At 44.8% G+C, this 26,772-nt stretch overlaps 1 protein-coding gene across 1 annotated transcript in view; it reads right to left on the minus strand.

Moving 5' to 3' along the window:
• EFCAB2 (EF-hand calcium binding domain 2) overlaps window positions 1-26,772 on the minus strand; it is a 67,493-nt gene that overhangs the window by 19,041 nt on the left and 21,680 nt on the right. Inside the window, exons 2-3 of the mRNA XM_053659636.1 lie at window positions 19,833-19,917; window positions 807-879 (exon numbers count right to left, since the gene is read on the minus strand). Of these exons, the coding sequence (XP_053515611.1) occupies window positions 807-879; window positions 19,833-19,917 (158 nt within the window). The remainder of the gene's footprint in view (window positions 1-806; window positions 880-19,832; window positions 19,918-26,772) is intronic.

Genomic DNA, 26,772 nt, shown 5'->3' on the forward strand with positions numbered 1-26,772 from the left:
GCAAACTTTGAATCCGTGGCACCGCGGAGAAACTGACACTCCCAGGGCTGCGCTGTGTGCGAGGAACAAAGAAACAAATTCCCACCTCCTTGCCTTGTTCTCTTTGTTGTCATTGGCTTCCACCTGAACCCACATACCTAGGCAAGCATTCCTGAAGAAGCCCTTCTTCTGGTGGTTGCCCAGGCAGCTTCTTTACCTTCAGGACTCTGCTTTGCTGAACTGAAAGCTGCACTTGAAACGAGATCAGACGCTTCCCTGGGAAACCAAACAGCTGTGGAGCCGCCTGGCCTTGGGCCAGAAGCACCGCTGTGTGGGACAGGTCTCCAGAAACTCACCTGCACTACTGTGAACGGTCGTTTTGTGAAAATTCTCAGACTGCCTGGCCAATGCCAAGTTAGTTCTCGTTATTATATCATGTTTACTCCTTCTGAAAGTTGGTTTTATTTCCAAATTCTTCACAGTCCCTACTTCTATTTCTATCCCCTTTGGACTGACGTTACTCATCCTCTGTCTCCTGCCACGCCTCTTTCTGCATACAGTCCGTCCCTGTGGCTACTGGCCTTTTTCAACTCATTTTGGAGAGTGTAGTATCTAAAGGGGGGTCTTACTTGATCCATTTCCCCGAGATCTGGTAGCGGTTTTTCAGAACCTGCTGGCTGGGTAGTTCACAAGCGGCCCCCATGTTTTCATGGGCACATCCAGCAGCTGAGGGCATTTTTATTTTCGGGTAGGGAACCTTTCTCTCCGTTCTGAGGAGCAGGAGTCGCGTGGAGTCTGCTGAACGAAACTCCCTGGGCCCCACTCACCTCCGCGATCAGCTCGTGCAGCTCTCCCTCGCTGGGGCAGCATCCCAGTGACCGGACGATAGTTCCAATCTCTCTGGGGAAAAAGTGGACGAGATTTTTAGAGCATGAACTCTGAACAGGCACGTGCCATTTCTCTGGGTCAGCGCTTTTCACCTGGTGTGCTGCAGGAATTTTTAAAACACTGCCCCCTTTCCTCTTTGACAGCCAAATTAAAAAAAATGACAACAGCCAACAGCACACTAGCTGTCTGGTGTGAACGAATCAAAACCACACCTAGTTTTTATGAGATCAGCAAGCGATATAAAACGGTGCTGCAGAACTCCAGTCATCGGTTTGCATGGGCCCGGGGACGGAAATGGTTGGCAGTCCTGCTCTAGGTTATGCCAGAGCAGATGCCACCTAGCAGACAAAGTCACTCGGTGAATATCGCCTTGAGAGGATAAAAGACGCTTTCTGGGGAAAGTAAAAGGCAGATGAGTAAACCAGGGAGAGAAGGAAGAAGTGTTCGCATTGATTGGTAAATGCAAGCCTTCCCCTAGGCCAAAATCCAAAAGTTCTAGAGAATGAAAAGAAAGGAGGAAGGAGTGAGAAAGAGAAAGGTCAGTCACCGGGGAGCTAACTACGGTGTCAGCTCGCTCCTCTGTGCCTCTGTCCCCACACCTGTGAAGGGGAGGGACAGTGTCTGCCTGGAGGCTGAAGGCGGCGGGCTCATCAACACACGCAGGAGAGATTCCTGACAGTGCCTTACCACCTCCCACCCTTCCGTCCGCAGCTTCCTTCTGCTATCCCCCTACTCCTCCCAAATGACTTACCTTGGAACCACCAATCGCATTTCCCACTCACCCCTCCACGCCCAGCCCCTGCCCCAAATCCTGCCGTTACTAGCCCTCTTCCAAGACACCAGTCCATGGCTCCCCCTCACCCCCCCTGCCCTCCCCTACCTCCATCTCTTCTCCTCCCATAACCCCCTAGACTGCCTCCTGCCCTGTCCCCGCCCCCCTGCCCCAGTTGCAAAATGACCCCTTTTGTTAAAAACTTTACAAAAGGCTGAGAGAATTAGAAGTATCTTAGAGCTGTACACAAAGAGGAAGAAACCCCCCTAAGGAGTGCTGGTGATAAGGAAGTTCGGGCCACAAGTGTAGACAGCACAACTGCACGCCCCACCCAGAGGCCGGCGGGCAGTGTCCTGTACTCGCCATGGGCCAGGCGCCGTTCCAGCCCCGGATGCACAGCACCCGCGCAATCCTCACAGCAACCTTAGGTGGTGCGTGCTTCTGGGGTCTCCACTTTGCAGGCGAGGACACAGCCACATAACTTGCCCGGGACCCCTCGGGCCCATCTATTCAACCGACAGCCTCCGAAAGACCAGTGGACTCTCAGCAGTGGAAGAGAAGCCCTACAAGTTAAGCAGGAAACGGGGCTGGCAGCAGAGCTTTCTGCTTAGGAGCGGACACCTCCTCTGAGACTTCCAGAAAGAACAGCCCCCCCAGCTCACCCAGACCCCTTCCGATCTCGGCCTGTAAGGACCCGAGAACAACTTCCCCGCCGCTCTGCATGGACAGAAGACAGTGATGCCAATGTCTAGTGTGTCTTCGAGGCTGTTTTAAAGGCTTTAAATATTCAAATCCACTTGCTGGTCACATCAGCTCTGAGTGGTAGGTACTATGATTGTGCAAATGAGGAGAACTTAGGTAATTTTTTTCTCCCAGATCCTAGTAAACAGTGGAAACAGACTCAAACCCAAGCAGGCTAGAATTCACATTTTTAACCACTGCACGTTGCTGACTCACATAAATCTCAACAGAGCATTTAATTAGACTTAAAGGAGAATTCTGTATCAGGTGCTTCTAAAGGAGGCTGCGGAATTCCACCCTATGGGAGCCTTGCAGATCGACCCAGGGGTCACGGCTGTGACCCAAGGGACGATCGCGGCCCTCGGGCACGGTTCTGTTTGGATGGCGTTGGTGTATTTGTGTACATGGGGCGCACATACGCCCATGAAAACTGTCCTGTGCCTTCTAATTCACACATTCGTGCCAAGGCCTGGTCCCTGTAGGAACAAGTTTATCACTCTCGGAAAGTATCAGTTTTGTTCTGTCAAAGAATTTACCTGCAAAGAGCAGAGGAATGAGCGAATGACTTTTAAAAGTTCTCCCAACGTGCTCCGACTCTAAAATTATTTTTAACCCCCCACCCCCCAAACCACAAAACCTGTGGCTTATGTAAGAGAATGCTCTTGTTCTGGAGTATTTCAGAGAAAAGGTCGCAGTGTCTACAACTTATTCTCCACAAGTCCCATGAAATGAGAGACAGGGAGGGGGCCCGTGCAAGCAGAAGCACACTCGGCTGAATGTTAAGAACTGGTGCATCCAGGCGAAAGTGCCTAACAGCTCAGGGCCCCATGCTTTCTATTTGTCTAGAAACTTGAAATTTTTTAATAAAAAGGTTTTATTAAAAACAAAACAAGATAAGCACACTTCAGCCTCAGCCATACAAACCAAAGTGGTAAGAAATGATAACAGAAATCCTGTCTCATGTAAACTACTTATAAAAAATAATTGGCTCTTTTGTGGTACACTATGTTTATCATTTTTTGCTTGAAATGGTGATTATCAAGGATGTCTAAACCATCAGTTTCACAGTAGAATACATGAGTTACAACCTTTTCACTCGGCATTTTAGAACTGAATATTAAAAACTTGGTGGCACTGATTGCATCTAAAATATCATGCAGTGCGCGTGGCTGGCTGTCGGCCCAGCGTTCCTCGCAGGAAACGACCGGTGGGCAGAAAGCTGACCAAACAACAAGGAGGGCAGCACTGTGCACCTCGCCTGCTGCCGCAGGAGGGGAGCCGGGTCACATGAGTGAGGTGTGCTCAGCACTGGGCTCAGGCGCAGACGAGCAGTTTGCAGCAGAATGGCAGAGCGACCTCTGGCCCCAGGAGGCTGGCTGGTGGCCCAGGAAAGGCCAGGTGGGGGGAGCCTGGGAAGCAGATTCAGAAGGGCAGCGGGAGAGGAAGGGAGGCAATGTCGAAATATTAATAGCCCATTCTTCTCAAATGTGTTCTTTCCTCCAAAGGTTATGAAATGAGGTGACTTTCTATCCAGAGGCCTCCCAAGTTCCTAAACAGAGTCCCTGAGGGGAAAGTCAAAGGAACTTACAGGAGAAAAACAAAGACAACTCCAAGCTTCTCCTGTTCTCAGGTCCTGAAACACAAGGCCGGAGGCACAGAGGAAGATGATCCCATGAGCTCACGCCACAACCCTGGTGCCAAGAACCTGGGCACGCAGCAGAAGGGGCCAGCTGGGCCCCCAGCACGCCAGATGGCCTCTGGGAGGAGCGGGCAACCTGCCGCTCGGAGGCAACCACACAGCCGACAGCTCGGCCTCGGGCGTTCTAAGGCTCCGAAAGGCGAGCTAAGGAGACAAGAGCAGGGCCAGAAAAAACAGGGGCCAGAAAACGATCAGGCCATCAATCTGGTAAGAACTACAAACTAACTCCAAAAGCCTTTGTAGTTAAATAGTAAGAATTTGTTTCTGTACTTGAACTACACCAAGAGCACTAAACATGGAGACAAAGTCACTTCAGAACAAAATGAGTCACTACAAGCTTGCCCAGCAGTGATATCACCATTTGATTTGTGTACAGCATTTGGGCCACTTAAACTTGACCGGGTTGCAGGGCGGGCAGGCTGGTTCTTGGCCAGCCAGCCTTCAGTGGGTGTGGTACCACGTTTCTGACACAAGGTGGTGCCAGTGCCACGGAGCTAGGTTGTGAATCTTCCCGTTTAAGGGCACTCTAAGGTCAAAAACAGGAACAAGTCCAGACCTGACTCAAGACCATCCATGCAACTGTTGAGGAGGAAAGAACAGGCGAAATATTGTACCTTCTCTGTGGAATAACTGATATTGGGCTAAATATTAGAGAATGTTAAAACCAATTCAAAATGCTCTAAGAAGAAACGAAGGAGGATTTGAAATGTTTCCGTTTATTTAGTACACAGTCGAACCCGACTGCATGCCCGGAGCCACTCACCACAGGGCCTTGCCCTTGGGGAAGGTGTTTTCCAAGGATGAGTTTATTTTGACAAAGCCATGAAACGAAGCTGAAATAATGGCTCAACCTCCTTATTTGCAGAACTACTTTTTTTTTTTAAGGCCTCTTTTTCCAAATAGCCCTCTAATACAGTGAAGGTCATTTTTCCACCGCTAAAATATGCTTTTGGAAAACCTTCTGGTTCTAACTTGCTACCTTATTATTTCTTACACTGTCCCACGTACCAGAGTTTGCAGCCCCCAGATAAAAAGACTCAGGATCTCCTGGCTCAGGCGCCGCCCTAGGCGCTGGGGTGACTGTCCCGGATTAGGGGGGAAGGCCCCTGCTCCCACCCCGGATGCACCATCAGGTGGGGGAGGCAGACACAAAGCACACGTGGGAGCTAACTGTAGGGAACGACACAGCTGTGAACCAAGCACCGCCATCACCATTACCACGACCACATGCATTTGCCAGGGAACCAACGACACAGGGCAGCAGACTTAGTGGCTTAAACACCAGAAGTTATTTTCTTGAGGTTCTGGAGGCTGGAAGTCCAGAGCCATGGGGTGGCAGGACGGGTTTCTCCTGAGGCCTCTCTCCGCAGCCTGCAGAGGGCCTCCTTCACCCTGCGTCCTCACGTGGCCTTTCCCGCGCGTGCGCACCGCCATCCCTGGTGCCTCTGTCAACTCCCTCTTTAGATAAGGACTACAGCCCGACCTAATGGCCTCGTTTTGACATGATCACCTCTTTAAAGACCTGATATTCAAATAAGGTTCTATTCTGGGAACTGGACGATAGGGACAGGACTTGTAGGGGTCAAAACTCAACCCACAACAGTAACAAGACTCCTACCACAGTCCTATTTGGGTGACCTGCTCTTGCCGGGACCACCACGGCCTCCACACAGTCCATCTCTTTCTGCTCTTCCAACAACCTCGCCCACTCCTAGCAGCAGCCAGAACAATCGTTTCAAAAGGAAAATCACATCCTGTAATTCCCCTGCTTAAAACCTTCCGAGCTCCCACTGCACGGCCAACCTGAACTCCTGTGCACGGCCTTCAAGGCGCTCCACAGCGCTGCGGGCCGCTGGACTGGCTCTCCCTCCGCTCTCTCCCTACACCGCAGTGACACCGACACCGTGGCCGACACGGTGGCCTCCGCTTTTCCCTGACACACCGAACCCCTCCCCCTTCACGGGGCCTTTTTGTTGTCCCCAGTTCTTCACCTGGGGAGAACTGGGGACTCCTGATCTTGATGAGTCTGCTAAAGTCTGCTGACTCCTAACCTTAATGATCTCAACCCAGAAGTCTCACCTCCGGAGACACTTCCCTGACCGGGACGTCTGCACTGTCTCACCCCACCCAACTGTCCCTTGTTCTCTAACCCACCATTCTGTTTTATTTTCTACAGCACACTTCATCACACTGTCCTGGTTTTTCACTTTACAGCACTTACTACTATCTGCAAGTGTACTTATTTCTCTGTGTACTGGCATACTGTCTGTCTCTGTCCCTAAAACAGGAACTCTGGGGACAGAGGCCTCTCACTGGCACATCTCAACACTCTGAATGAGCTCACGCATAATGGTGACTCAGTATATACTTTGGGTTAAACAATAGATGAATCTGGGAACACTTCATAGTTAGAACATGCCTTTCAATTAAAAAATACTTTCATACGTACTCACTCATTTAACTCTCACATCAATCCGTATTAGAATCTCCCTTCTTAAAAATGAGGAAACTAGGACCTGGCCAAGGTACGTGACCCACCTTCCAGGAACGTAACCGGGAAGGACTGCTGCCGGAAGCAGGTCCCCAACCTCGGACTCCTGAGCGTCTGTCGCTCAGCAGACTTTGCCATAACACCGTGGTAGAACAGACCCTGGTGCTCGGTGCGACCGGAGGTGAAGAGGAGTGACAGAGAAAAAGACCCGAGCAGACCCGAGCCACCGTGCCTGCCACATACCCTCACAGGTGTTTTGGTGACAGCAAGGATTAAATAAACGTTTACTACATTAATGGTCTGCAGCATTTTCCATCGTTGTGAAAGGTCCCAATAATTCCAAATTCAGCACTGCCAAATGGCTGCTCACAGCCCAGACAAAAAGTTCACTGTCACGGAGTTTCCTTCTTAAAAGCAACACGAAGACACCACTGGGCAAATACTACGGTAATCGCTGTCACAGGTAAGCCAACCAATGGATGCTAGAATTAGTGGGCGGAGTTTGAGGAGAAAGGGGACATTTGCATAGTCTCGAAGTATCTCCCCCAAGATATTTACTAATTACAAAGGGAACAGTAGTAAGTATATGTAGTGGGGAACTGGCAGACCCACTTCACCAAGTGAGCCAGATGGGGGTCATCGGGAACGAGATACAGCAGCGCCGAGCGCCCCCACCACAGCGCTCCGAGAAGAACACGCCATCGGGTCCGTGAGAGCCTTGCCAAAGACGCACCACCTCAGTCTACGCGTGAGAAGACATCTGACAGCCCCAAATGAGGGACATCCTTCGACTTGTCAACAGAGCCAAGGTCACTGAAGAACTGTCACAGATCGGAGGACTAGAGAGACAAGAAAACGAATGCAACCGAGGGTTCTGGGTAGGACCCCAGAAGGCGGAAGGGAGGTCAGTGGGGAAGCTGGTGACAGCCCACGGTGGTCTTTAGGGACCAGCTCCCCGGGCTCCGGCCACCGGGGGAGCTGGGCAAAGGATGCCCAGGGGCGCTCCACCTTTTCTTGCACGTCTGTAACTCTGCAATTAATGTCAAAATAAAAAGCCTTTTAAAAGAATGAAAAGGTGAAATTTTACAGTAATGGCATAAAGAAATCCACCCACATACATTCTAATGCTTGTAGGACTTGATGTCTTCTAGGTCCCGGCCTGGGTGCGGAGGACCTCCCAGGAAAGGGAGTAAGTGAAAAGAGGGATGGGGGTGAGAGTCTGGCGGGTCTTCAGAAGCCAAGTGAAGGGACTGCTGCCCCCAGAAGGAGCTGAGAAGGACAAGCTGGAGATGTCTGGAAAAAACAAAAGGTGATGTCGTGGGAACAAGGAAAGAGACGACTAGTGACCTCAGGAAACGCAGTTCAAATGGGGATGGAGTTGGGAGAAAGAATTCAAATTACAAACTGCATGTTGTTTTTAAAATAATTTTTAACGTATTTTCTTAAAGGTTTATTTATTTACTTTTAGAGAAGAGGGAAGGGAGAGAGGAAGAGGGGGACAGAAACATCAGTGTCTGGCTGCCTCTCGCATGCCCCCTACTGGGGACCTGGCCTGCAAGCCAACTAGGTACCCTGACCAGGAATCGAACAGGCGACTCCCTGGTTCACAGGCGGGGGCTCAATCCGCTGAGCCACACCAGCCAGGGCTATTTTTAATTTATTTTTTCCATTACCATTTATCCCTCTTATATCCTCTTCATCCCCACCCACCCCCTCCCCCTACAATCACCACACTGTTGTCCATGTCCATGAGGCCTTTTTCTTTTTCGATCGACCCCTCTACCCCTTCACCCCGGGAGAGCTGGCAGCCTGCTCTCTATCTACGAGTCTGTCTCTATTCTGCTCGTTAGTTCAATTTGTTCATTAGATTCCACACACGAGTGAAATCATACAGTATTAACATAGGGAAAGTGGTCAATAAAAGCAAACTCATTTTCTTATTAAGATGTTTAATTATGAAGAGAAAGACAGCAACAGGCCATTAGCTGGCGGGGGTGGTTATGGGGCAGAAGTTTTTTGTAGTTTGCTCTGTTTGAGGAATGGAATATTTTTGAATAACGACAGAGACCTTTCCATGTAATTAGGTGTGCCCTCCGCCAGCACAGACTGCTAGGGCATTCCAGTTGACGGCCTAAGCAACAGGACACCTCCAGACACAGAGATAAGGGTGAATTAGTCATCGCAGGGGTCCTTACTGGGAGGGTGGGGCTAAGGCACTCTCCATCTCCACACCTGCTCCTGGGGCACCTTCCCCTGGGGCACCCTCCTTTCCGCCAGGCTCCAGGCTGTGGGTTCAGGAGCACCTCCAGGTCTTCAGGTTGGAGAGCTCCCAGTGCCAGTCCTGTGCTACTTTCTGTGTGCGGCCCTGAAAGAGCTGGGCTTGTGGGGCAGCTGTGAGGCCGCTGTGAGGCAGGAGACAGTCAGGAAGGAGGAAACTCCGGTGGGGCCCCAGGGCTAAGATAAAGGACATCTGTACAGATCCCTGTTCTAAGACCGGTTGTTCCCACTTACTGAAAAGGCACTGAATCACGGTGACTCATGAATGCACCTGTGTAGAAGATGCTACATGACCCCTGCCTCATTATAATAGCATTATAATAAATTAACACCGTGCAAACCCATTCTCCGGTGGCCAGTCAAGGAAAATCACAGGAGACCACACGTGCAGTAGCTTTAAAGTAAAACGACTACTTGTACATGCGCCATAAAAGCCACCAACACTAGCCAGGAAGGATCTGTCCTATGAGAACAGAGTCCTTCCAGCCCCTGAGGTCAGTCTCTGCTCAGAGTTGGCCCGCTCCCACGTTCTGTGGAGTGTACTGTCGCTTAATAAATCTGCTCTCTCTCTTTATGCTATAAACTCTGTGTGCTCAGTTCAATTCTTTGTCCACAATCACCAAGAACCTGGTTACCTGTGCTCACCTTGACAACTGCACAGGCACCCAGTAACTCAAATTTTCCCCAAGCTCTGAGACCCCTGGGAGAGAGTAAAGGAACTCCTCTCGATCCATATCCTTGTTTATAGCTGCTACTTTTAGAGTTGGTGCACTGACATTTGCTCTTCAAGTCCCTGTTAAGTGTCTGCTTACTTTGTGTGTGCATGTGTGTGTGCGTGTCTGATGTTTTGGTTGGTGTTTTTTTACAATATTTTTTTATTTATTTATCTTTAGAGGGGAAGGGAAGGAGAGAGGGAGAGAAACATCAATGTATGGTTGCCTTTCGTGCGTCCCCTGCTGGGAACTGGCCTGCAGGGAACTGGTCTGCAACCCAGGTATGTGCCCTAACTGGGAATCGAACCGCGATTGTCTGGTTTGCAGGCCCGCGCTCAATCCACTGAGCTACACCAGCCAGGCGGTTGGTGTTTTTTTTAGGAGCACCTTAAAAGAGGAACCACTCTGCTCTTGTCCACATGCCAAGTTACCTACTATCCTTCTAAGGTAGAGATTTTCTTCTAAAAACACAAATCCAGTCTTACCACTTCCCTGTATATATGGATCGGTGCTGCCTACATAACAAGACCTAAGCTCCCTCAGGCAGCAAACAAGGTCAGTCACTGAATGACCCTGACCCACCTCTACTGGTGCATTTCCTAGTAACCCCGCAGAACCAGCCACACACCCTCTGCCATAAAACCGACGCGGTCTGTAAATGGAAGACCGAGCTGTGCTGGGGCCGCCCAACCTTTCGGCGTCTCTGGGCCACACTGAAAGGAGGTGAGTTGTCTTGGGCCACATGTTGAACACACAAACACTGATGAAAACTAATAAGCAAAAAAAAAAAAGGTTTCCAGTAACTTATTATTTTTTGTTGGGCTGCAGGTTGGACACCCCTGCTCCATGTTACAGAACCTAGAGAGTAAGTCCATTTTGTCTTTCATACGTTTATATCTCAGGAGAGACAAGAAACATAAACTTCTGGTTGAAAACAGAAATACTCTTAGAGTTATGTGAGCAAAGGAAAGAGGGCCTAAAATGAGCTCTCGTGGAAGGTTGATAATTATTTTTTAAATGCATGAGTGGTTTTCAGAAAAAAGTAGACACTTGAGTGGCACCTCTCAGTAACTCAAAAACTGAAATAGAAGAAGGCCCTGGGTTAGCTGCTGGCATAGCTGCCATGCCTATAAATTAACCAGACACATGCTTGAATGACAGCACCCGGAGCTGGCTTCCGGCCTGGCTCACCACTGCATCCTGCAGGGGCCTCCGAACACTCCGAGCCCCTCAGAGACAGACATGATGACCCCCGTGCTCCTTGGGACCCTGGTAACGAAACCACACCCCCTTCCACAGCCACTTGAAGAGTACCCAGCCCGGGTCCGCCTTTCTCACCTCCCCAGGGAAAGCTCAGATCTGGAGATCTTGCTTCGCCATCCCTGTAGATGAAAGGGATCAAGTTGCTGTCACTCCTTCATCTGGAACAGAGAACACCGAATCCCACCGCTACACCTGACTGTACGAAGATGGGCTGGCTCGCTTCGTGTGCGAGGTGGAACCACCAGCTGCCACCCCTACTGCTCTTCCTCACTGCCCACCGGCCACGCAAACCTGGAGTAATTTCAAACAACTCCAGGACTTTGTTACGTGACTACAAATGCATCTAATACCCACAGCTCTTGATTTGTGGGGGAAGTTTCAAAGGGTGACATTCTTCACGCCATGCTGGCCAGGAGTAGCAAGACAATGATGGCTCTTCTTCTATACCCATCAGCCTCCTCTGAGCAGGGCACCCTCAGCCAGCTTCAGCCTAGGACCCAGCTCACCAAGACGTCTAGCAGCCCCAAACCCTTCCTTGGGCTCCTGTGGAGAAAGTTCAGTGAGGCCACTCCGTGAGGACAATGGTCAGTGCTGTAACAAACTCCAGCACCCAGTGACTCGGCACCATAGTCGTGGAGATGGCATCTGAAGAATAATCGCCTCTTACGTCGCATCTCCAAACATATCCTTATAGCACCCTGGCATCAACTGAGAAAACTGAAAAGGCTGGGCAGGTGCCACCTCACAGAGCCCGGCCAACAGAAAGAATGAGAGGGAACCAGACTTCTAAATATGCCCGCGGCCCATGGGAATATTTTGGGGTGCATATCCCTTCTACCTTTCAGAACTAATGAAGACACTGCCATGAACTTTTCTGTATTACGCATCTGCATGAAGTCTTGCACACGTAACAGGGCTGACGCTTTTCAGGTGAATCCAGCGTTTCACTTCCTGCACCAAGGAGCCCAGGTTGAAGTTACAGGAGTATGAACCTGGAAGCCGCAGAGGGCCCACCCCCAGAGGCCCCGGGAAGGACTCTCCCTGAGACCACCAGCCCCGGCCTCGGGCTCCGAAGTGTAGCCATGCAGCCGATTTTGTTCCTGATTGAGACGGTACAGTAAGTCCAACAGACAGATACTCATAATCCACAGTCAACCAAAGCTGGCCTCCAAAGATAACGAACACAGAAGGGATCTTCTTTGTCACAAGAGCCAATTAAGGGTCCTCAACAGAGTAGCCTGAATCCAAGTGTTATTCTTCTGTCACAACTCTCTCTGCCAATCATCTCCCATCTATGAATCCTGGGACATAGTTTCCTGGGATTTCCAGGCCTCACGCCCTTTGTGATACCCTCCAATACACTAAAACCTGGGGACATTTACACACCCACACTAAGACTGAACTAGAAAGCTACATCCATTCCAGACTCCTGGATGCTACCGGGCAGCCATGAAAATGAACTTCGTCACAGGTCTGACCCCACCCCATGGCAACAGTACTGTACTACAAAAACACGCAACCATTCTAGTAAAAAGGGTGGTGGGGTGGTAAAAATAGCATATATTAATTTCCTTGTATATGCCTACTATTTTGGGAGCTATCCCTAGAAATTAGTGCCATAGTTGCTAGTATTCTGGAGGGGTTCTGGATGGCTGGTAAAAGGGGATTGGAGGAATTTTTCTCTATACTTTGTTCTCTCCCCGTTCTCACCCCATGAACAGAAATATATTATCTATTCAAAGACAGTTTTGAAGCATTCAACTCCCTCTCCTGATTAACCTTTTCATATCATAAACTAAGATCCGGGACTCTCTCAAATTTACTTCCCCCTTTGATATTTTCAACACACTCCTCTGGGTTTCTGTGTTAGTCAGTTTGGCTGGCTATCACAAAATAGCATAAATCAAGTGCTTATAAAAAACATGCACTTGTTTCTCACAATTCTGGAGGCCGGGAAGACCGTGACCATGGTGCAGGCAGATTCAGTGGGAAGCCCCTTCCCAGGCAGCCGCCCTTTCACTGTGCGTCAGGCGGCAGAAGGGACCAGCCAGCTCCCTGGTCTCCTTCCTAAGGTGCGAATCCCACCCACGGGGCTCCAGCTCATGATCTACTCACTTCCCGAAGGCCCAGCCTCCAAACACTATCACAGTCGGGGTTGAGATGTCATTGCGGGAAGCTGAGGGGCACAGACATTCGGACCACAGCAGTTTCCTGCTTACGCCCACCACCCCCCCCTCCTCTCAGAATTTAGCTATGTAGGCTGAGATGCCGTCTCCCAACAGGGATGCCTTCCTCTTCAGGAAAAGGACTAATGGCAGTTCACTTTTGGCAGTCTAGGAAAGAGATGAAGTCTTTGAACAATTACACATTAATACTTTCACCCTCGACACACTAGTAGCATCCTAGTATAAAGAAATTCAAATTTCCAAAATTAGGAGATATATTAAATAATGGTATAACCACGCACTGGAACACCTTGCAACCATTACAAATGCTGGTATAAACTTATAAGATGTCATTCAAATACAAGTTGTTTAACTATAAAGAAAACATTTTAAACAAAAGGACTGAGGAAAAATATCCATGAACACTTTCTGAAAGAAAAAATGACAAGAGAATCCTGACAACAGAAATCAAGATAAAGAATTCTAGGATGAAGGGGAAATGATGGTTAGCATTAATTCCGTTCAAATACAGAGAAAATATACTAAAAATCATGTGAATATGAAATAAAGTATGAATATTCTACCTCGTCAATGTGAAAATAATAATATAACTAAGATAAATTAGAGAATTAAAGGAAAACAGTGGAAGGAATTTTTTAAGTGCTAATGTCTGTATCTTCCACAGCAAGGAATCAACTGACACTTATTATATTTGAAACAGGATGTTTTTGAAAAAACACACAGACTATAACTTCAATGTTTTTCTCATTATCCTTTCTGAATTTAAAGTAAATAATGTCTCTCGTGGCCAACTAACATTTGAGATTCCACAAATTCTTCAATTTAATTTCATTTAAATACAATTAATTTTTTAATTTATCTTAGAGAGAGAGGAAGAGAGAGAAAGAGAAACACCCATCTGTTGTTCCACTTACTGATGCATTCATTGGTTCATTTTTGTATTGACCAGGGATCAAACCCATGACCTTGGCGTATCAGCATGGCACTCTAACCAACTGAGCTACCTGGTCAGGATAGTATTTTTTATTTTTAAAAGGTATGATTATGATAATCTTATTTTTATAGGATAGTCTCTTTATTCATTCATTAATAAATATTTATTGGGCACCTACTATGGGACAAACACAGTTGTAGTTGCTGAAAACACAGCAGTAAACAGAACAGACAAACTCCTGCCCTTGCAGAAATTATATACTACAGTTGTTCCTATAGAAAATAATACAATAATTAATGAATAATAATACCAGAGTGAATTTCGTACTTTGCATACTCACAACTGTAAACCTACTTTTGCCCACCCTGCAGTCTAGAATTTTTTTCTTCCATAATTTCTTTCTTTTTCCTTTCTTCCCTTTCTCCTTCTTCCTTTCTTACTAACTCCCCACCTTTCTATCCATTTATCCTATTACCCATGGATATAAAGAGGCCTACAATGATAGTTCTCTAACATTAACAACTGTTATTTCAGGAGATAAACTTTCAGACGATTTTTTTAAACTTTGTTATTCTTTTAATCACAGTACATAAAAAGAGTTATTACAAGCAAATCAACTTTTTACAAAGCAATTGGAAAGCAAGATGGTGAAAAGACAAGATGTAAACCACTCTTTAAAAATATCTATTTCTGGACTTCCGCCAAGATGGAGGCATAGGTGGAAACACTCTGCCTTCTCACACAACCAAATCTAAAAACAACCAAGTTTTAGCAACAATAAACACAGTCAAACCACAACAAATTGAACAATACAGAGTCCGCCAACAATGAACCACTCAACTAGTCCAGTAAGAGGGGCGGAGCCAGCAGCAAAGTGGGTGGGGCAAAAAAGATCCCTTGACCCAAGCAGCCGTGGGCCAATCCCAGGTGTGGGGTAGCAACGAGCAGACCCAGTGAAGGCGCAAGGCGGCAGGCTGACCATGGCCGCACATTTGGGCACAGATAAAACAGCAAAGGACCGAGCAAGGAGACAGATTGGGCAGGCCCCAGTGGTGGGAAGGAGCAGAGGGAACTGCCATTGCTCCCTCTCTGACCCTGCCCCCACATACAGCATCACAAACCAGCAACCTGGGTGGCCCTGCCCTGGTGAACACCTAGGGCTCCTCTCCTCATACCTAACAGGTGCGAACAGATCAAAACATGGCTCAAGAACAACTCAGAGCCCCAGAGCCCATAAATCTAAGTGAACAAGAAATTGCCAATCTATCAGAAGCACAGTTCAAAACATTGGTGATCAGGATGCTCACAGAACTGGTTGATTTTAGTCACAAATTAGAGAAACATATGAAGGCTAAACTAATTGAAATGAAGGGAAATGCACAGGAAACCAATTGTGATGGAAAGGAAACTGGGACTCAAGTCAAGGGAGTGGACCAGAAGGAAGAAAAAAATGACCAAACAGAAAAGGATAAAGAAACAAGAATCCAAAAAAATGAAGAGAGGCTAAAGAACTTCCAGGACATCTTTAAACGCTCCAACATCCGAATTATAGAGGTACCAGAAGGAAAAGAGGAACAGTCACAAGTGGAAAACTTATTTGAACAAATAATAAAGGAGAACTTCCCCAATCTGGCAAAGGAAATAGACTTCCAGGAAATCCAGGAAGCTCAAAGAGTCCCAAAGAACTTGGACCCAAGAAGGAATACACCAAGGCACATCATAATTACATTAGCCAAGATTAAAATGAAGGAGAGAATCCTAGAAGCAGCAAGAGCTAAGGGGACAGTCACCTACAAAGGAGTTCCCATTAGACTGTCAGCCAGCGGATTTCTCAAAAGTGACCTTACAGGCAAGAAGGGGCTGGAAAGAAGTATTCCAAGTCATGAAAACCAAAGACCTACAACCAAGATTCCTCTATCCAGCAAAGCTTTCATTGAGAATGGAAGGACAGATAAAGTGCTTCTCAGATAAGATCAAATTCAAGGAGTTCATCATCACCAAGCCCTTATTATATGAAATGTTAAAGGGACTTATCTAAGAAAAAGAAGATAAAAAAGATGAACAGTGAAAGGACAGCAAACTCACAGTTGTTAAGAACCACACCTAAAACAAAAGCAAACTAAGAGGACAGCTAGATCAGCAGCAGAACCATAGAAATGAAGATCACATGGAGGGTTAGCAACAGGGGAGTGGGAGAAGGAGAAGGGGGGAGAAGGTACAGAAAATAAGTAGCATAGACCGTAAATAGAAAATAGATAGGGGGGAGGGTAAGAATAGTATGGGAAATATATAATCTAAAGAACTTGAGACACATGGACATAAACTAAAGGGGGGGATGGTGGGGGAGGGGTGTGCAGGGTGGAGGGGAATGAATGGGGGAAATAGAACTGTCATGGCATAATCAATAAAATAATAAAATAAATAAAATAAAATAAAATAAAATAAAATAAAATAAAATAAAATAAAATAAAATAAAATAAAATAAAATAAAATAAAATAAAATAAAATAAAATAAAATAAAAATTTATTTCTGTGTAATTGTGAAATATTTCAGAAAAAGTACAGAAAAAGTGTAACAGCCATATGTCTAATACCAACATTTAGCAGACATTAATATTTTGCCACACAGGCTTCAGACTTTACCTTAACCATAAAACATTGCAGAAACAGCTAAAGTCCCACTCCCCACCCCTTCCTCATCTACAGATGCAGCCACTATTCTGAAGATAATGTTGACCGTGACCATGGATGTCCTGGATTCATAAACAATAGACATGATTAATCTGGGTGTTTAAAATTTATATATAATGTTTTCTTCCTTTTGAAATTTTGTAATTCAACATTTTTCTGAAATTTATCTAAGTTACACCCGGAGTCACAGTTCATCATTCCTGTCATTCATATGTATGCAATAATCACTGCATGAATAAACCACAGGTTGTACAATTTCTTCCCTACCAAGGAGTCTGTGGGCCCAACAACCCCATTCCTGTTCTGTAATTTATACTATGTTTTCCATCACACAATGCAGACCCATTTACCTCTGTCGTTTTTCAAAAGCTCTCTGAGTAGACTTAAGCTTTCCCATAATTGTTTGGGGAAACTGTCCAAACAATTTCTCCGTATCACTCAGACTCTTTACTACCTGATAAAAGTGAATTATAAAATGTTTATTCACTTATCTTCAAAAATAATTATTAAATGTGAAAAATAGAAGTATTATTTATGGCACCTTAAGTCCTCTTAGGAAGAGTTCATTTCTAATACATTACCAAAAGGTTCTCGTTACCTACATGTTACTGCATTTTAGACAAGACATGATATACGGAAGGTTCCTGCCCATTGCCTAAGAAACTTAAATCTCCTTAACAGTGAAACAGATGAATACTGGGTGGCGTGCGCCTCAGAGACAGGCCGCACTGACATGGAAGCAGAGAAAAAAGAGACTCCATGTTAGCAAGAAAGTACTGTGAGCTGCTGGGCTGCAACACACAGCCTAAGGACTAAGAAAACGTGAGGGAAAACGTCCTACAGGCGAGGCCGGTACAGAGTAAACACTGAACAGGCTGGAATACTGATAATGAGACCACCGAGACTCGGGCAGATGTGGCTGGGGAGAGGAGAAGGGCGGCACTTCGATTCCTGAGCTGGATCTGACGTCATCTAGCTCACCAGGTTCCTGAGCACCCATCTGTTCTGCAACTGGTTAGAACGGGTTGTTAAAAAATGCGTAAGTGGGTTTCATCTTACATACTTTTCAAACCTTGTTCATATTCTTTCACTGGAAACCCTAAATATTCCTGTGTCTTAACTGATGAGGTATTATTATTTCAATTTTATAGAGAAGGAAAATGACATAATAAGAGAGTAGCACATAAAAAAATCAGTGATGAAGCCAGCAATGGACTATACTGACTTCTAGAGCACATTTATTCTGCTAACACCAAAGATTTCTTTTTAAAAAATAGATTATTAAAAACTACACTTGTGAATACAATTTGAGTGACTTTCAAATTAAATTTATGAGCTACATAGAAAAATTAGCTTTTTCACTTTAGAGGTATTCTTTGATTTTAGAGGCATTTATATGCTTTTTATTTTTTATCAAGTTATCTTGATTCAGGGTGACTTTAATTTATCCTATTAAAACTACTCCAATGACTTTTGTTTGTTTCTAAAAATTAAATCCACACTCAAGAAATGTGTGATTTGACTATTTTTTTAAATTTCTGAATGTCAGAAAGTAAAAACAGTCAAAAGACGGATGATACATTTCACAAACTAAGGCTAAGATCTTTAATCCATAAAAATTCAACGGGGAAAAATATATAAACAATTCAATGGGAAAAATAGGGAGCAATCATGAACTTCCTGTTCAAACAAAAGGAAATACCAGTCACTTTAAGCTGTATGAAGAGATGCCCATAACTACGAAAATGAAATTTAACATAAGTTTCTGTTTCTCACATATAAGATTAGCAAAAACCTTGACATTTGATTTTTAATCTGGTTAAGAGGGAGTGGGGGACAGGCAGGCTCAGGTGACAAAGTGAAAGACTATTGTGAAGACAGCAACACCTACCAAAACCTTCAGGTGCTTTGACATATTTCCAGGAGTTAATTTATTCTAGAGAAAAATTCCTACTTTTGCAAAATAACATGCACACTAAGATATTCTCTGCAATGTGGACTATTGTAGCAAAAGTCTGGAGACAACCTAAATATCCACTAATGGGAGATTAATTGAATATATTAAGGTTATTTATATGCTTTACGTGTCTGCAACTTTCTTTCACATCTGGCTTCACAGAAGACAGCTGGACTCCCCTGTCTGGTTCTGCGATCGATCTGCTGCGATATCACACATCATGTGGCTTTTTCAAAACTCCAACACACACTTGTAAAAAAAATGAGAATGAAAATAGCAAATACTGTCTCTGACTTACTATAAAAATACTTTTGACTTCATAGATCCCTGAGAGGGTCCTTGGGACACAAGGGGTCTCCAGACCACACTGGGAGCACTGCGTACACTCACCAGTCCTGTGAGGTGAATGTGGAAACCGTGCATAGTCCGAATGAATGAGTTACTCACTGCCGCAGGCCAGGGCTGGACCCCAGGCTGTCAGATTCCAGACCCCAGGTGGCCCCAGGCAGACAGGTGGGAAGCGGTGGGCTCAGTTCATCCTGTCGTATGTAGTGAGGAGAAACCCACTGGCTGCCAGGCAGTTCCAGCACCAGACCCCGCCACTGTCTACTGAGACAGAACTTCCACTAACCCTCCCACGAGTGCAAAACAGAGGGAAGGGGAAGGGACAACAGAAGAACGGTGACATGCTGACCTTTCGCCTTTATTTTGCTTTCTGGTCTCAAACTAGTCTTTGTTTCCTGTCCTCCACTCGAGATCTACCACTAGGCATGTCTTTCATTGTTTTATGTTCTTTTGTTTTGGTTCTTTTCATTGTTTTCCTTGGGAAGTATATCATTGCTTAAGCATTATTAATCTTTCTGGATCGTATCCCACTCATGGCTTGACAGCATATACCAATTCATTTTAAAAGAAAATTCTATTCATTCACTCTACGAAAATTACCTGAACACCAAATTTGTGTCTAACCCTAAAGCTACAGTTCCGTTTATCTGACTCAGAGAATTGAGCGTCAGTGGGTTGTAATAGGCAATGTAGATATATTCTTTTCACCAGACTATAATGAATGAGTATTGATATGAAACAATAGTTAGAAAAAGATTTTTTATAGAGCACAACAAAATAAATACTTTAATTAGCATGATAAATCCAAGGAACATAAAAAGGAGACGAAAGAGGCCTCTTCCATTTATGAGTTCTGTCACTAATTCAGAATGAGAGCAAAGAAAATATTTCCAAACCTCACATCCACTGCATCATTCGCCTCATGATCAAACACTTCAAAAGCCTCTTTGATTTTTCTGTGCAATTCTGCTACTTCTAGCTCTGAAAAAAAGACAAAGGAGATAATAATTGTTTTAATTTAATTTTGAATTCAACACAAAAAATTTCAATATACTATAGAAATTCTCAATAAGGAAAAACACACAGAACTCTTTCCTAATTGTCTTAATGTATCATTTAGCCTGTGTAACTTCCTCTGATGATATCAAAGAATGGAATAAACTTTTTTTAAACCTTTTTACTGAGTCATCATGCACACACAAGTTAGTACCAAAGGTGCACTAATCTTAAACACACAGCTGTGTGAGTTTTCACTCGTGTATTCAGTCACAGAGCCACCACCCGGATCAAGATACAGAACGTTCCAGCACAGCCCATCCTCTACCCCAAGCAGTTTGGGTCGAGTGCTAGCCCGAGAGGCCGGAGAACCCAGTACCACCGATACCGCCTGCAGTGCCCTAGTGTGCCCACCTGCCTTGCCTTTTCTGCCCTTGAGGAGGGCTGGAGTTGGGGGGTGGGGGGTGTACAAAAGCAACATGTGACAGACACACCCTCAAAAAGCTCTCGAACTAATTTGAGACTAAGACATATATGGAGCAATTAAAAAGTCATCTATTTAATATATATTTATTGAGGTCCTACTCTGTGCCAGGTGCTAATCTAGGTGCTAAGGTTATAGCAAGGAGCAAAACAGACAGAAATCCCAGCTCCGTGGGATTTCTAATTGGGGGAGATACATCCGCCTACACACACTTGGTAAAAGACATAGAGTAAGTCACACAGTGCTGGGAAGGGTAAAGCCGAGAAGGGACATGCAGAGCGTTGGGGGCGTCATTGCAGGAAAAGGGTGGTGTGATGGTTTGGGAAGGCCTGCTTCACGGTAAGGTGACATCTGTGCAGACCCGAAGCAGGGGAAAGAGCCCACCTTTTAAATATCTGCAGGAAGAGTTTTTAGGCAGAGAGAACAGAAAAGCAGAATGGTAAGAAATAAGGAAGGAAGGGTGTGAGCTTGGGGGTGGAGGACAGATTCTGTACGAGCTCTGTGTCACAGGGCTACCTTAGGCATTTCGTCTTTTACTTCCGATGACATGAGGAACCACTACAGGGCTCTCAGCAGTAATGTGATGGGGCCTGGCTTGTCCTCGAGTTGGCTACTGTGTTGAGAACACACCGGGAATGAACAAGGGTGGAATCAAAGAGACCGGCTAGGAAGCTACTGCAGTATTCCAGGGGAGACACCCATGGTGGCTCGAACCAGGGTGGTACCAGTGGAGGTGGTGACAAATGACAATTTCTGACACATATTCTGAAGGGCAGAGCCAGGAACACTTGCTGATAGAATTAATATAAGGTGGAGAGAGAAAGAAAAGGGTTGAGGTTGAGTCTAAGGTGTTTGAATTTTTAAAATGAATCAAGTCCCAAGATTTGTTCTTCAAATAGTAAGTATAATAGGACACCCAAAAGAGAAAGATTAAGAATGAGTTTAGGTCATTCTTTTAATTATAAATACCATCAGATTAGCCCTGGCTGGTGTAGCTCAGTGGATTGAGCACAGGCCTGGGAACCTGTGCTCTCAGGTTCGATTCCCAGTCAGGGCACATGCCTGGGTTGCAGGCCAGTTCCCAGCGGGGGACGCACGAGAGGCAACCAGACATTGATGTTTCTCTCCCTTTCTCCTTCCCTTCCCTTCCCTTCTAAAGATCAATAAATAAAAATTTTTTTAAAAAATTAAATAAATAAATAAATAAATACCATCAGATTATAGAAAACAGGGAAAATGTCAATTAACTCATAACCCACCTAACTAGTTTGAAAACTGTAACTCCTAATTACTTCTCTCTGGTATTATATTTTTCCAGGTTGCAACATAATCCTCATAACCTCCCATTTTTAGTAATACCAAAGAAACATATCACAATTATTGGTACTAATTTTTCACGGCAGTAAGTAACTTCTGCTGATTTAGCGAGTAAAAATAGATGTCATTTAAATCTATGCTTCTTGGATTACAAATGAGTCTGAATAATGATCCACGGGCTTGTTCGCCACCTCTGGTTTCTGTGTTATGTATCCTCTGCTCACTCCTTCCACGGCTCACTCTCTACCTCTGTGACTTTCTAAATGAACTCTGCTCGGATTGGAGTCTTGGCTCTGAACTCCCTCAGAGCCAGAATTCAGGTACCAAGGTGGCTGAACCAAGGTGCGGTTGTCAGTAACATCGGTGCCATTCTGCCGCTAATAGCACTCACCGCAGTCCATTGTGTCTCCCTTAATTCTTACTAGCACGTGACAGGTTAAGACTTTATACAAAGTTTGAGAAACTTCCATGAAGTGTTTGGCTGATGACATATTTAGGGTAGTAGGAAAATGAAAATCAATTAAAAACCACAGAACTGAGAGCTGAAAGAGAGTTTCGATGTCATTTAGCCCTCTGGACTAGTGAAGAAATCTCCTCTGAAACACACTCGTGCAGCCACGGGTCGGTCTGGTCTCCTGTTCCCTACTGTGCAGACGAATCACTTTTGTTTTCAAAAAGCGCTGTGCTGACCATGGCCACCACAGTGAAAAATGTGTTTACTGTGGCCTTAAAAATGTTTTTAAAGATCCATACTCAGTTTCCCTTCATCAGACAAGAAGTCTATTTAAACTTAACTCTTCACTAATCATGTTAATAGAAATGTAAATAAAGCCATAATTCATAATCCTGCTCTGGAAATAATCAATTTCTTGCTACAGACCATGTTTAAACTATAACCTTAACATATATGAGAAGGACTTGAGACACATGGTCATAAACTAAAGGGGGGGTAATGGTGGGGATGGGGGGGTAGGGTGGAGGGGAATGAAAGGGGGAATAGAACAACTGTAACAGCATAATCAATAAAAAAATTTAAAAAAAACATATATGAGAAACTTTCTGGTTGATAATCCAAGTGATGCTATCTAATCCATGGTTACTTCCAATTCAAAATCAGTAATATTATCTAAAAATATTAAATAAAGCTAAAATTGATATATAGGTTTTCAATAAGGTATATGCAATTTTGGCAACATGGAGAAAATATTAGCAATAATACATTTATTTTCACAGAACTATCATGTTCAGCAGGTGTGCTAGAAAGTGTTACTTTTTAGAGTGTTCATTAGCAGAAAACGAAGTGACCGTATGTGGAAATAAGCACTTTATAAGAGGGTCAGATCATGAAATAATACCAGAATGTAATAGCCCCCTCTCTAAAGATAAATAAATAAAATCCTATTTTAAAAAGTGTTTTATATACACAATTCTACTAAATATTTAAAAGCTAAAGTTCTGGAGTCAAGCAAAATTGGCTAGATCCTGAAGTTCTTACTCTTACTAATTTCAGCAAATCACCAAACCTGCCTAAGGCTCAGCTTCCTCCTCTGTGAAGCCGGGATGGTGATGATGATGATGACAACTACCTCCCAGGGCCGCTGTGAGGACTGAAGGGGGCAACGCACACGTTCAGACCCTGGCACACAGGGGTGCTCTCGAGACGCGAGTTGCTCTTATTACATCTCACAAAAATTATCTCAATTAGGCATAAGTATCCTACCCTTACCTAAGAGATAAGGTTATTGAAGCCTAGAAAGTAAAATAAATGACTTGGAAACAAACAAATAGTAAATGGCAGGACTTACGCCAAGATGGAGGCAAAGGGGGCAATGCCGTGCTTCCTCACACAACCAAGTTTAGAGACAACAAAATATTAGCAACAGAAAACAGCCAGAACACAGAAAATTGAACTTTTCAGAAGTCTGATAACAATGAATGCTTCAGCTTGACCGGTAAGAAGGACGAAACCAGCAGCTTGCGGAGCGGGGTTGCACAGGAAAACTCGGTCAGACGGACTCAGGCGCCGCGTGGATCCCAGGCGTGGGGTTGCAACAGGCCGACCCAGTGAGCGACCAGCGGATCCCGAGAGGGTGCAGGGCAGCGGGTTGACTGTGGTGGCGCATTCCTACGCAGATAGACCAGTGGGCAGTGAGATGGGACCGAGTGGGTCCCAGCGATGGGAGGCAGCAGAGACGGCCGCCATTTCCCCACTCTGACCCCGCCCCCACATACAGCGTGACTACCCAGTAACCCCGCCCTGGAGGCCCCGCCCCTAAGGCTCCCACGCTGCTCATACATAATGGGCCCAAACAGACCAAAAATAGCTCAAGAAGATCTCAAAGCCCCAGAGCCCATAAATCTAAGTGATGAAGAAATAGCAAAACTTTCAGATGCACAGTTCAAAACACTGGTCATCAGGATGCTCACAGAACTGGTTGATTTTAGTCACAAATTAGAGGAACATATGAAGGCTAAACTAATTGAAATAAATGGTAACGCACAGGAAACCAATAGTAATGGAAAGGAAACTGGGACTCAAATCAAAGGAGTGGACCAGAAGAAAGCAAATAATGGCCAAACAGAAAAGAATGAAGAAACAAGAATTCAAAAAAATGAGGAGAGACTTAGGAACCTCCAGGACATCTTAAACACTCCAACATCCGAATTCTAGGGGTACCAGAAGGGGAAGAGGAACAGCCACCAGTGGAAAACTTATTTGAACAAATAACAAAGGAGAATTTCCCTAATCTGGCAAAGGAAATAGACTTCCAGGAAATCCAGGAAGCTCAGAGAGTCCCAAAGAACTTAGACCCAAAAAGGAACACACCAAGGCACATCATAATTATATTAGCCAAGATTAAAATGAAAGAAAGAATTCTAGAAGCAGCAAGAGCTAAGGGGACAGTCACCTACAAAGGAGTTCCCATCAGACTGTCAGCTGAATTCTCAAAAGAGACCTTACAGGCAAGAAGGGGCTGGAAAGAAGGATTCCAAGTCATGAAATCCAAAGACCTACATCCAAGATTGCTCTATCCAGCAAAGTTTTCATTTAGAACGGAAGGACAGATAAAGTGCTTCTCAGATAAGATCAAGTTCAAGGAGTTCATCATCACCAAGCCCTTATTATATGAAATGTTAAAGGGACTTATCTAAGAAAATGAAGATAAAAAAGATGAACAGTGAAAGGACAGCAAACTCGCAGCTATTAACAACCACATCTAAAACAAAAGCAAGCTAAAAGAACAGCTAGATCAGGAGCAGAACCATAGAAATGAAGACCTCATGGAGGGTTAGCAACAGGGGAGTGGGAGGACAAGGTACAGAAAATAAGTAGCATAGACGGTGGGTAGAAAATAGATAGGGGAAGGGCAAGAATAGTATGGGAAATATAGAATCCAAAGAACTTGAGACACGTGGTCATAAACTAAAGGGGAGGAATGGTAGGGGTGGGGGGTGCAGGGTGGAGGGGAATGAAGGGGGGGAATAGAACAACTGTAATGGCATAATCAATAAAATAAAAATTAAAAAAAACAAATAGTAAATGGCAAACTGAAGACTCAAGCCCAAGTCTGTGTAGTTTCAAAGATTCTATTCTTTTAAACTACATTACTCTGCCTCTCATTGCCTTTTTATAAAGTGCTTAAACTATAAATAAATATATATACAACTGACTTGACTTTCAAGATTGCTATATCTATGATTCATTAAAAAGCGTCGAATCTTTGAAATGCTTACAAGTTTCATATTACTTGCATACGCAGTAGTTTTTAAAAAGATGCAAAGAACTGCGTCATTTCACATTAAATATATGGCACATGATAAAATAGGACACAGGGATCCTAAATTCTTGTTTCCTACTGAAGATAACTGCTCCAACTGTGACCAGTTTTATAGACTATTTTTAATGTTAGTGCTATAGGGTCTTAAAAATTATAGGTCATGCAATAATGCCCAAGTAAGGGTTCAAACCGGACATGAAGGCTTGCAGGCAAGTCTTACTTTACTCTGTCTCTGCTTACCCACTCAGGGGACATTTATAACAACTCTAAAAAGCAAGCAAACAAAAAACAGTCAAAATGGACCCAAAACCTTAAAGAGCAGAATTAGGTTGACTTTCATTCTTTACAGAGACAACTTAGTGGGGAATAAAGCAAAAGTAAAAAGAAAAATAGAATGAACAGAAATACCAAAATCAGAGACATTGAGCTTGACTAGAAAACACATAAAAATGGGGGGAGTGTATAAAATACACAAACGATAGCACTTTTTTTTACTCAGGTACAATACAACCACATGAGGGATTTCCATGTGAGTATGCCCCAAGCCAAAAAGTCAAACTGAATCCTTATGCAATTTTAAATTTTACTGTGTCATAATAAACTAAAATCATCCTGATACATTTATCATTCCCTCAGCAGGGGAATTTGTTTTTACAGTATAGACAACAACAAACATACAAATTATTACAAAACCACTTCATGAATTTAATGCATAAACTACGCACTCCGGCAGTCTTAACACTTGCACTACCAAATCTACTTGCCTAGCTTCCAGCCCCGCTCTCACCCAGGCGCCTACCCTGTACCTCCACCGCACAGGCCACTTCCCCCAAACCCAAACCCCCCCAACGCAAACCAGTGTTCCAGTGGACCCTCCTTCACCCACGTGCGGATGGAGGGCCCTCGGTTTACAACCGCCTGTGGGCCAGCTCCTCACGCCACTGGTGCTTTTTTTTATGTTTTAATCCTGACCCAAGGATTCGGTCACTGACTTTAGAGAAAGGAAGGGGCAGACACATGGTTACACCTGATTGCAGGTCAAAGCCCTTCAGAAATGCTCCGTCACATCAGGGTAAAGTCAAAGGTCCTTAGCAACACAACACACGGCAAAGTGCCTCGTCGACCTATCAGATAGTCCTGCTATTCAGTATCATGGGCAGGACCAGGAATCTGTCTTTGTACAACCTTGTATCTCAGGGGATGTGATGAGCAGCCACGTTTGGGGATCGCTGCATTAATATAACAGGGCAGTTTTAAAGA

The sequence above is a fragment of the Artibeus jamaicensis genome, unplaced genomic scaffold, assembly GCF_021234435.1.
Source record: "Artibeus jamaicensis isolate MK-2021 breed Jamaican fruit bat unplaced genomic scaffold, CSHL_Jam_final scaffold_754, whole genome shotgun sequence".
NCBI lineage: Eukaryota > Metazoa > Chordata > Mammalia > Chiroptera > Phyllostomidae > Artibeus > Artibeus jamaicensis.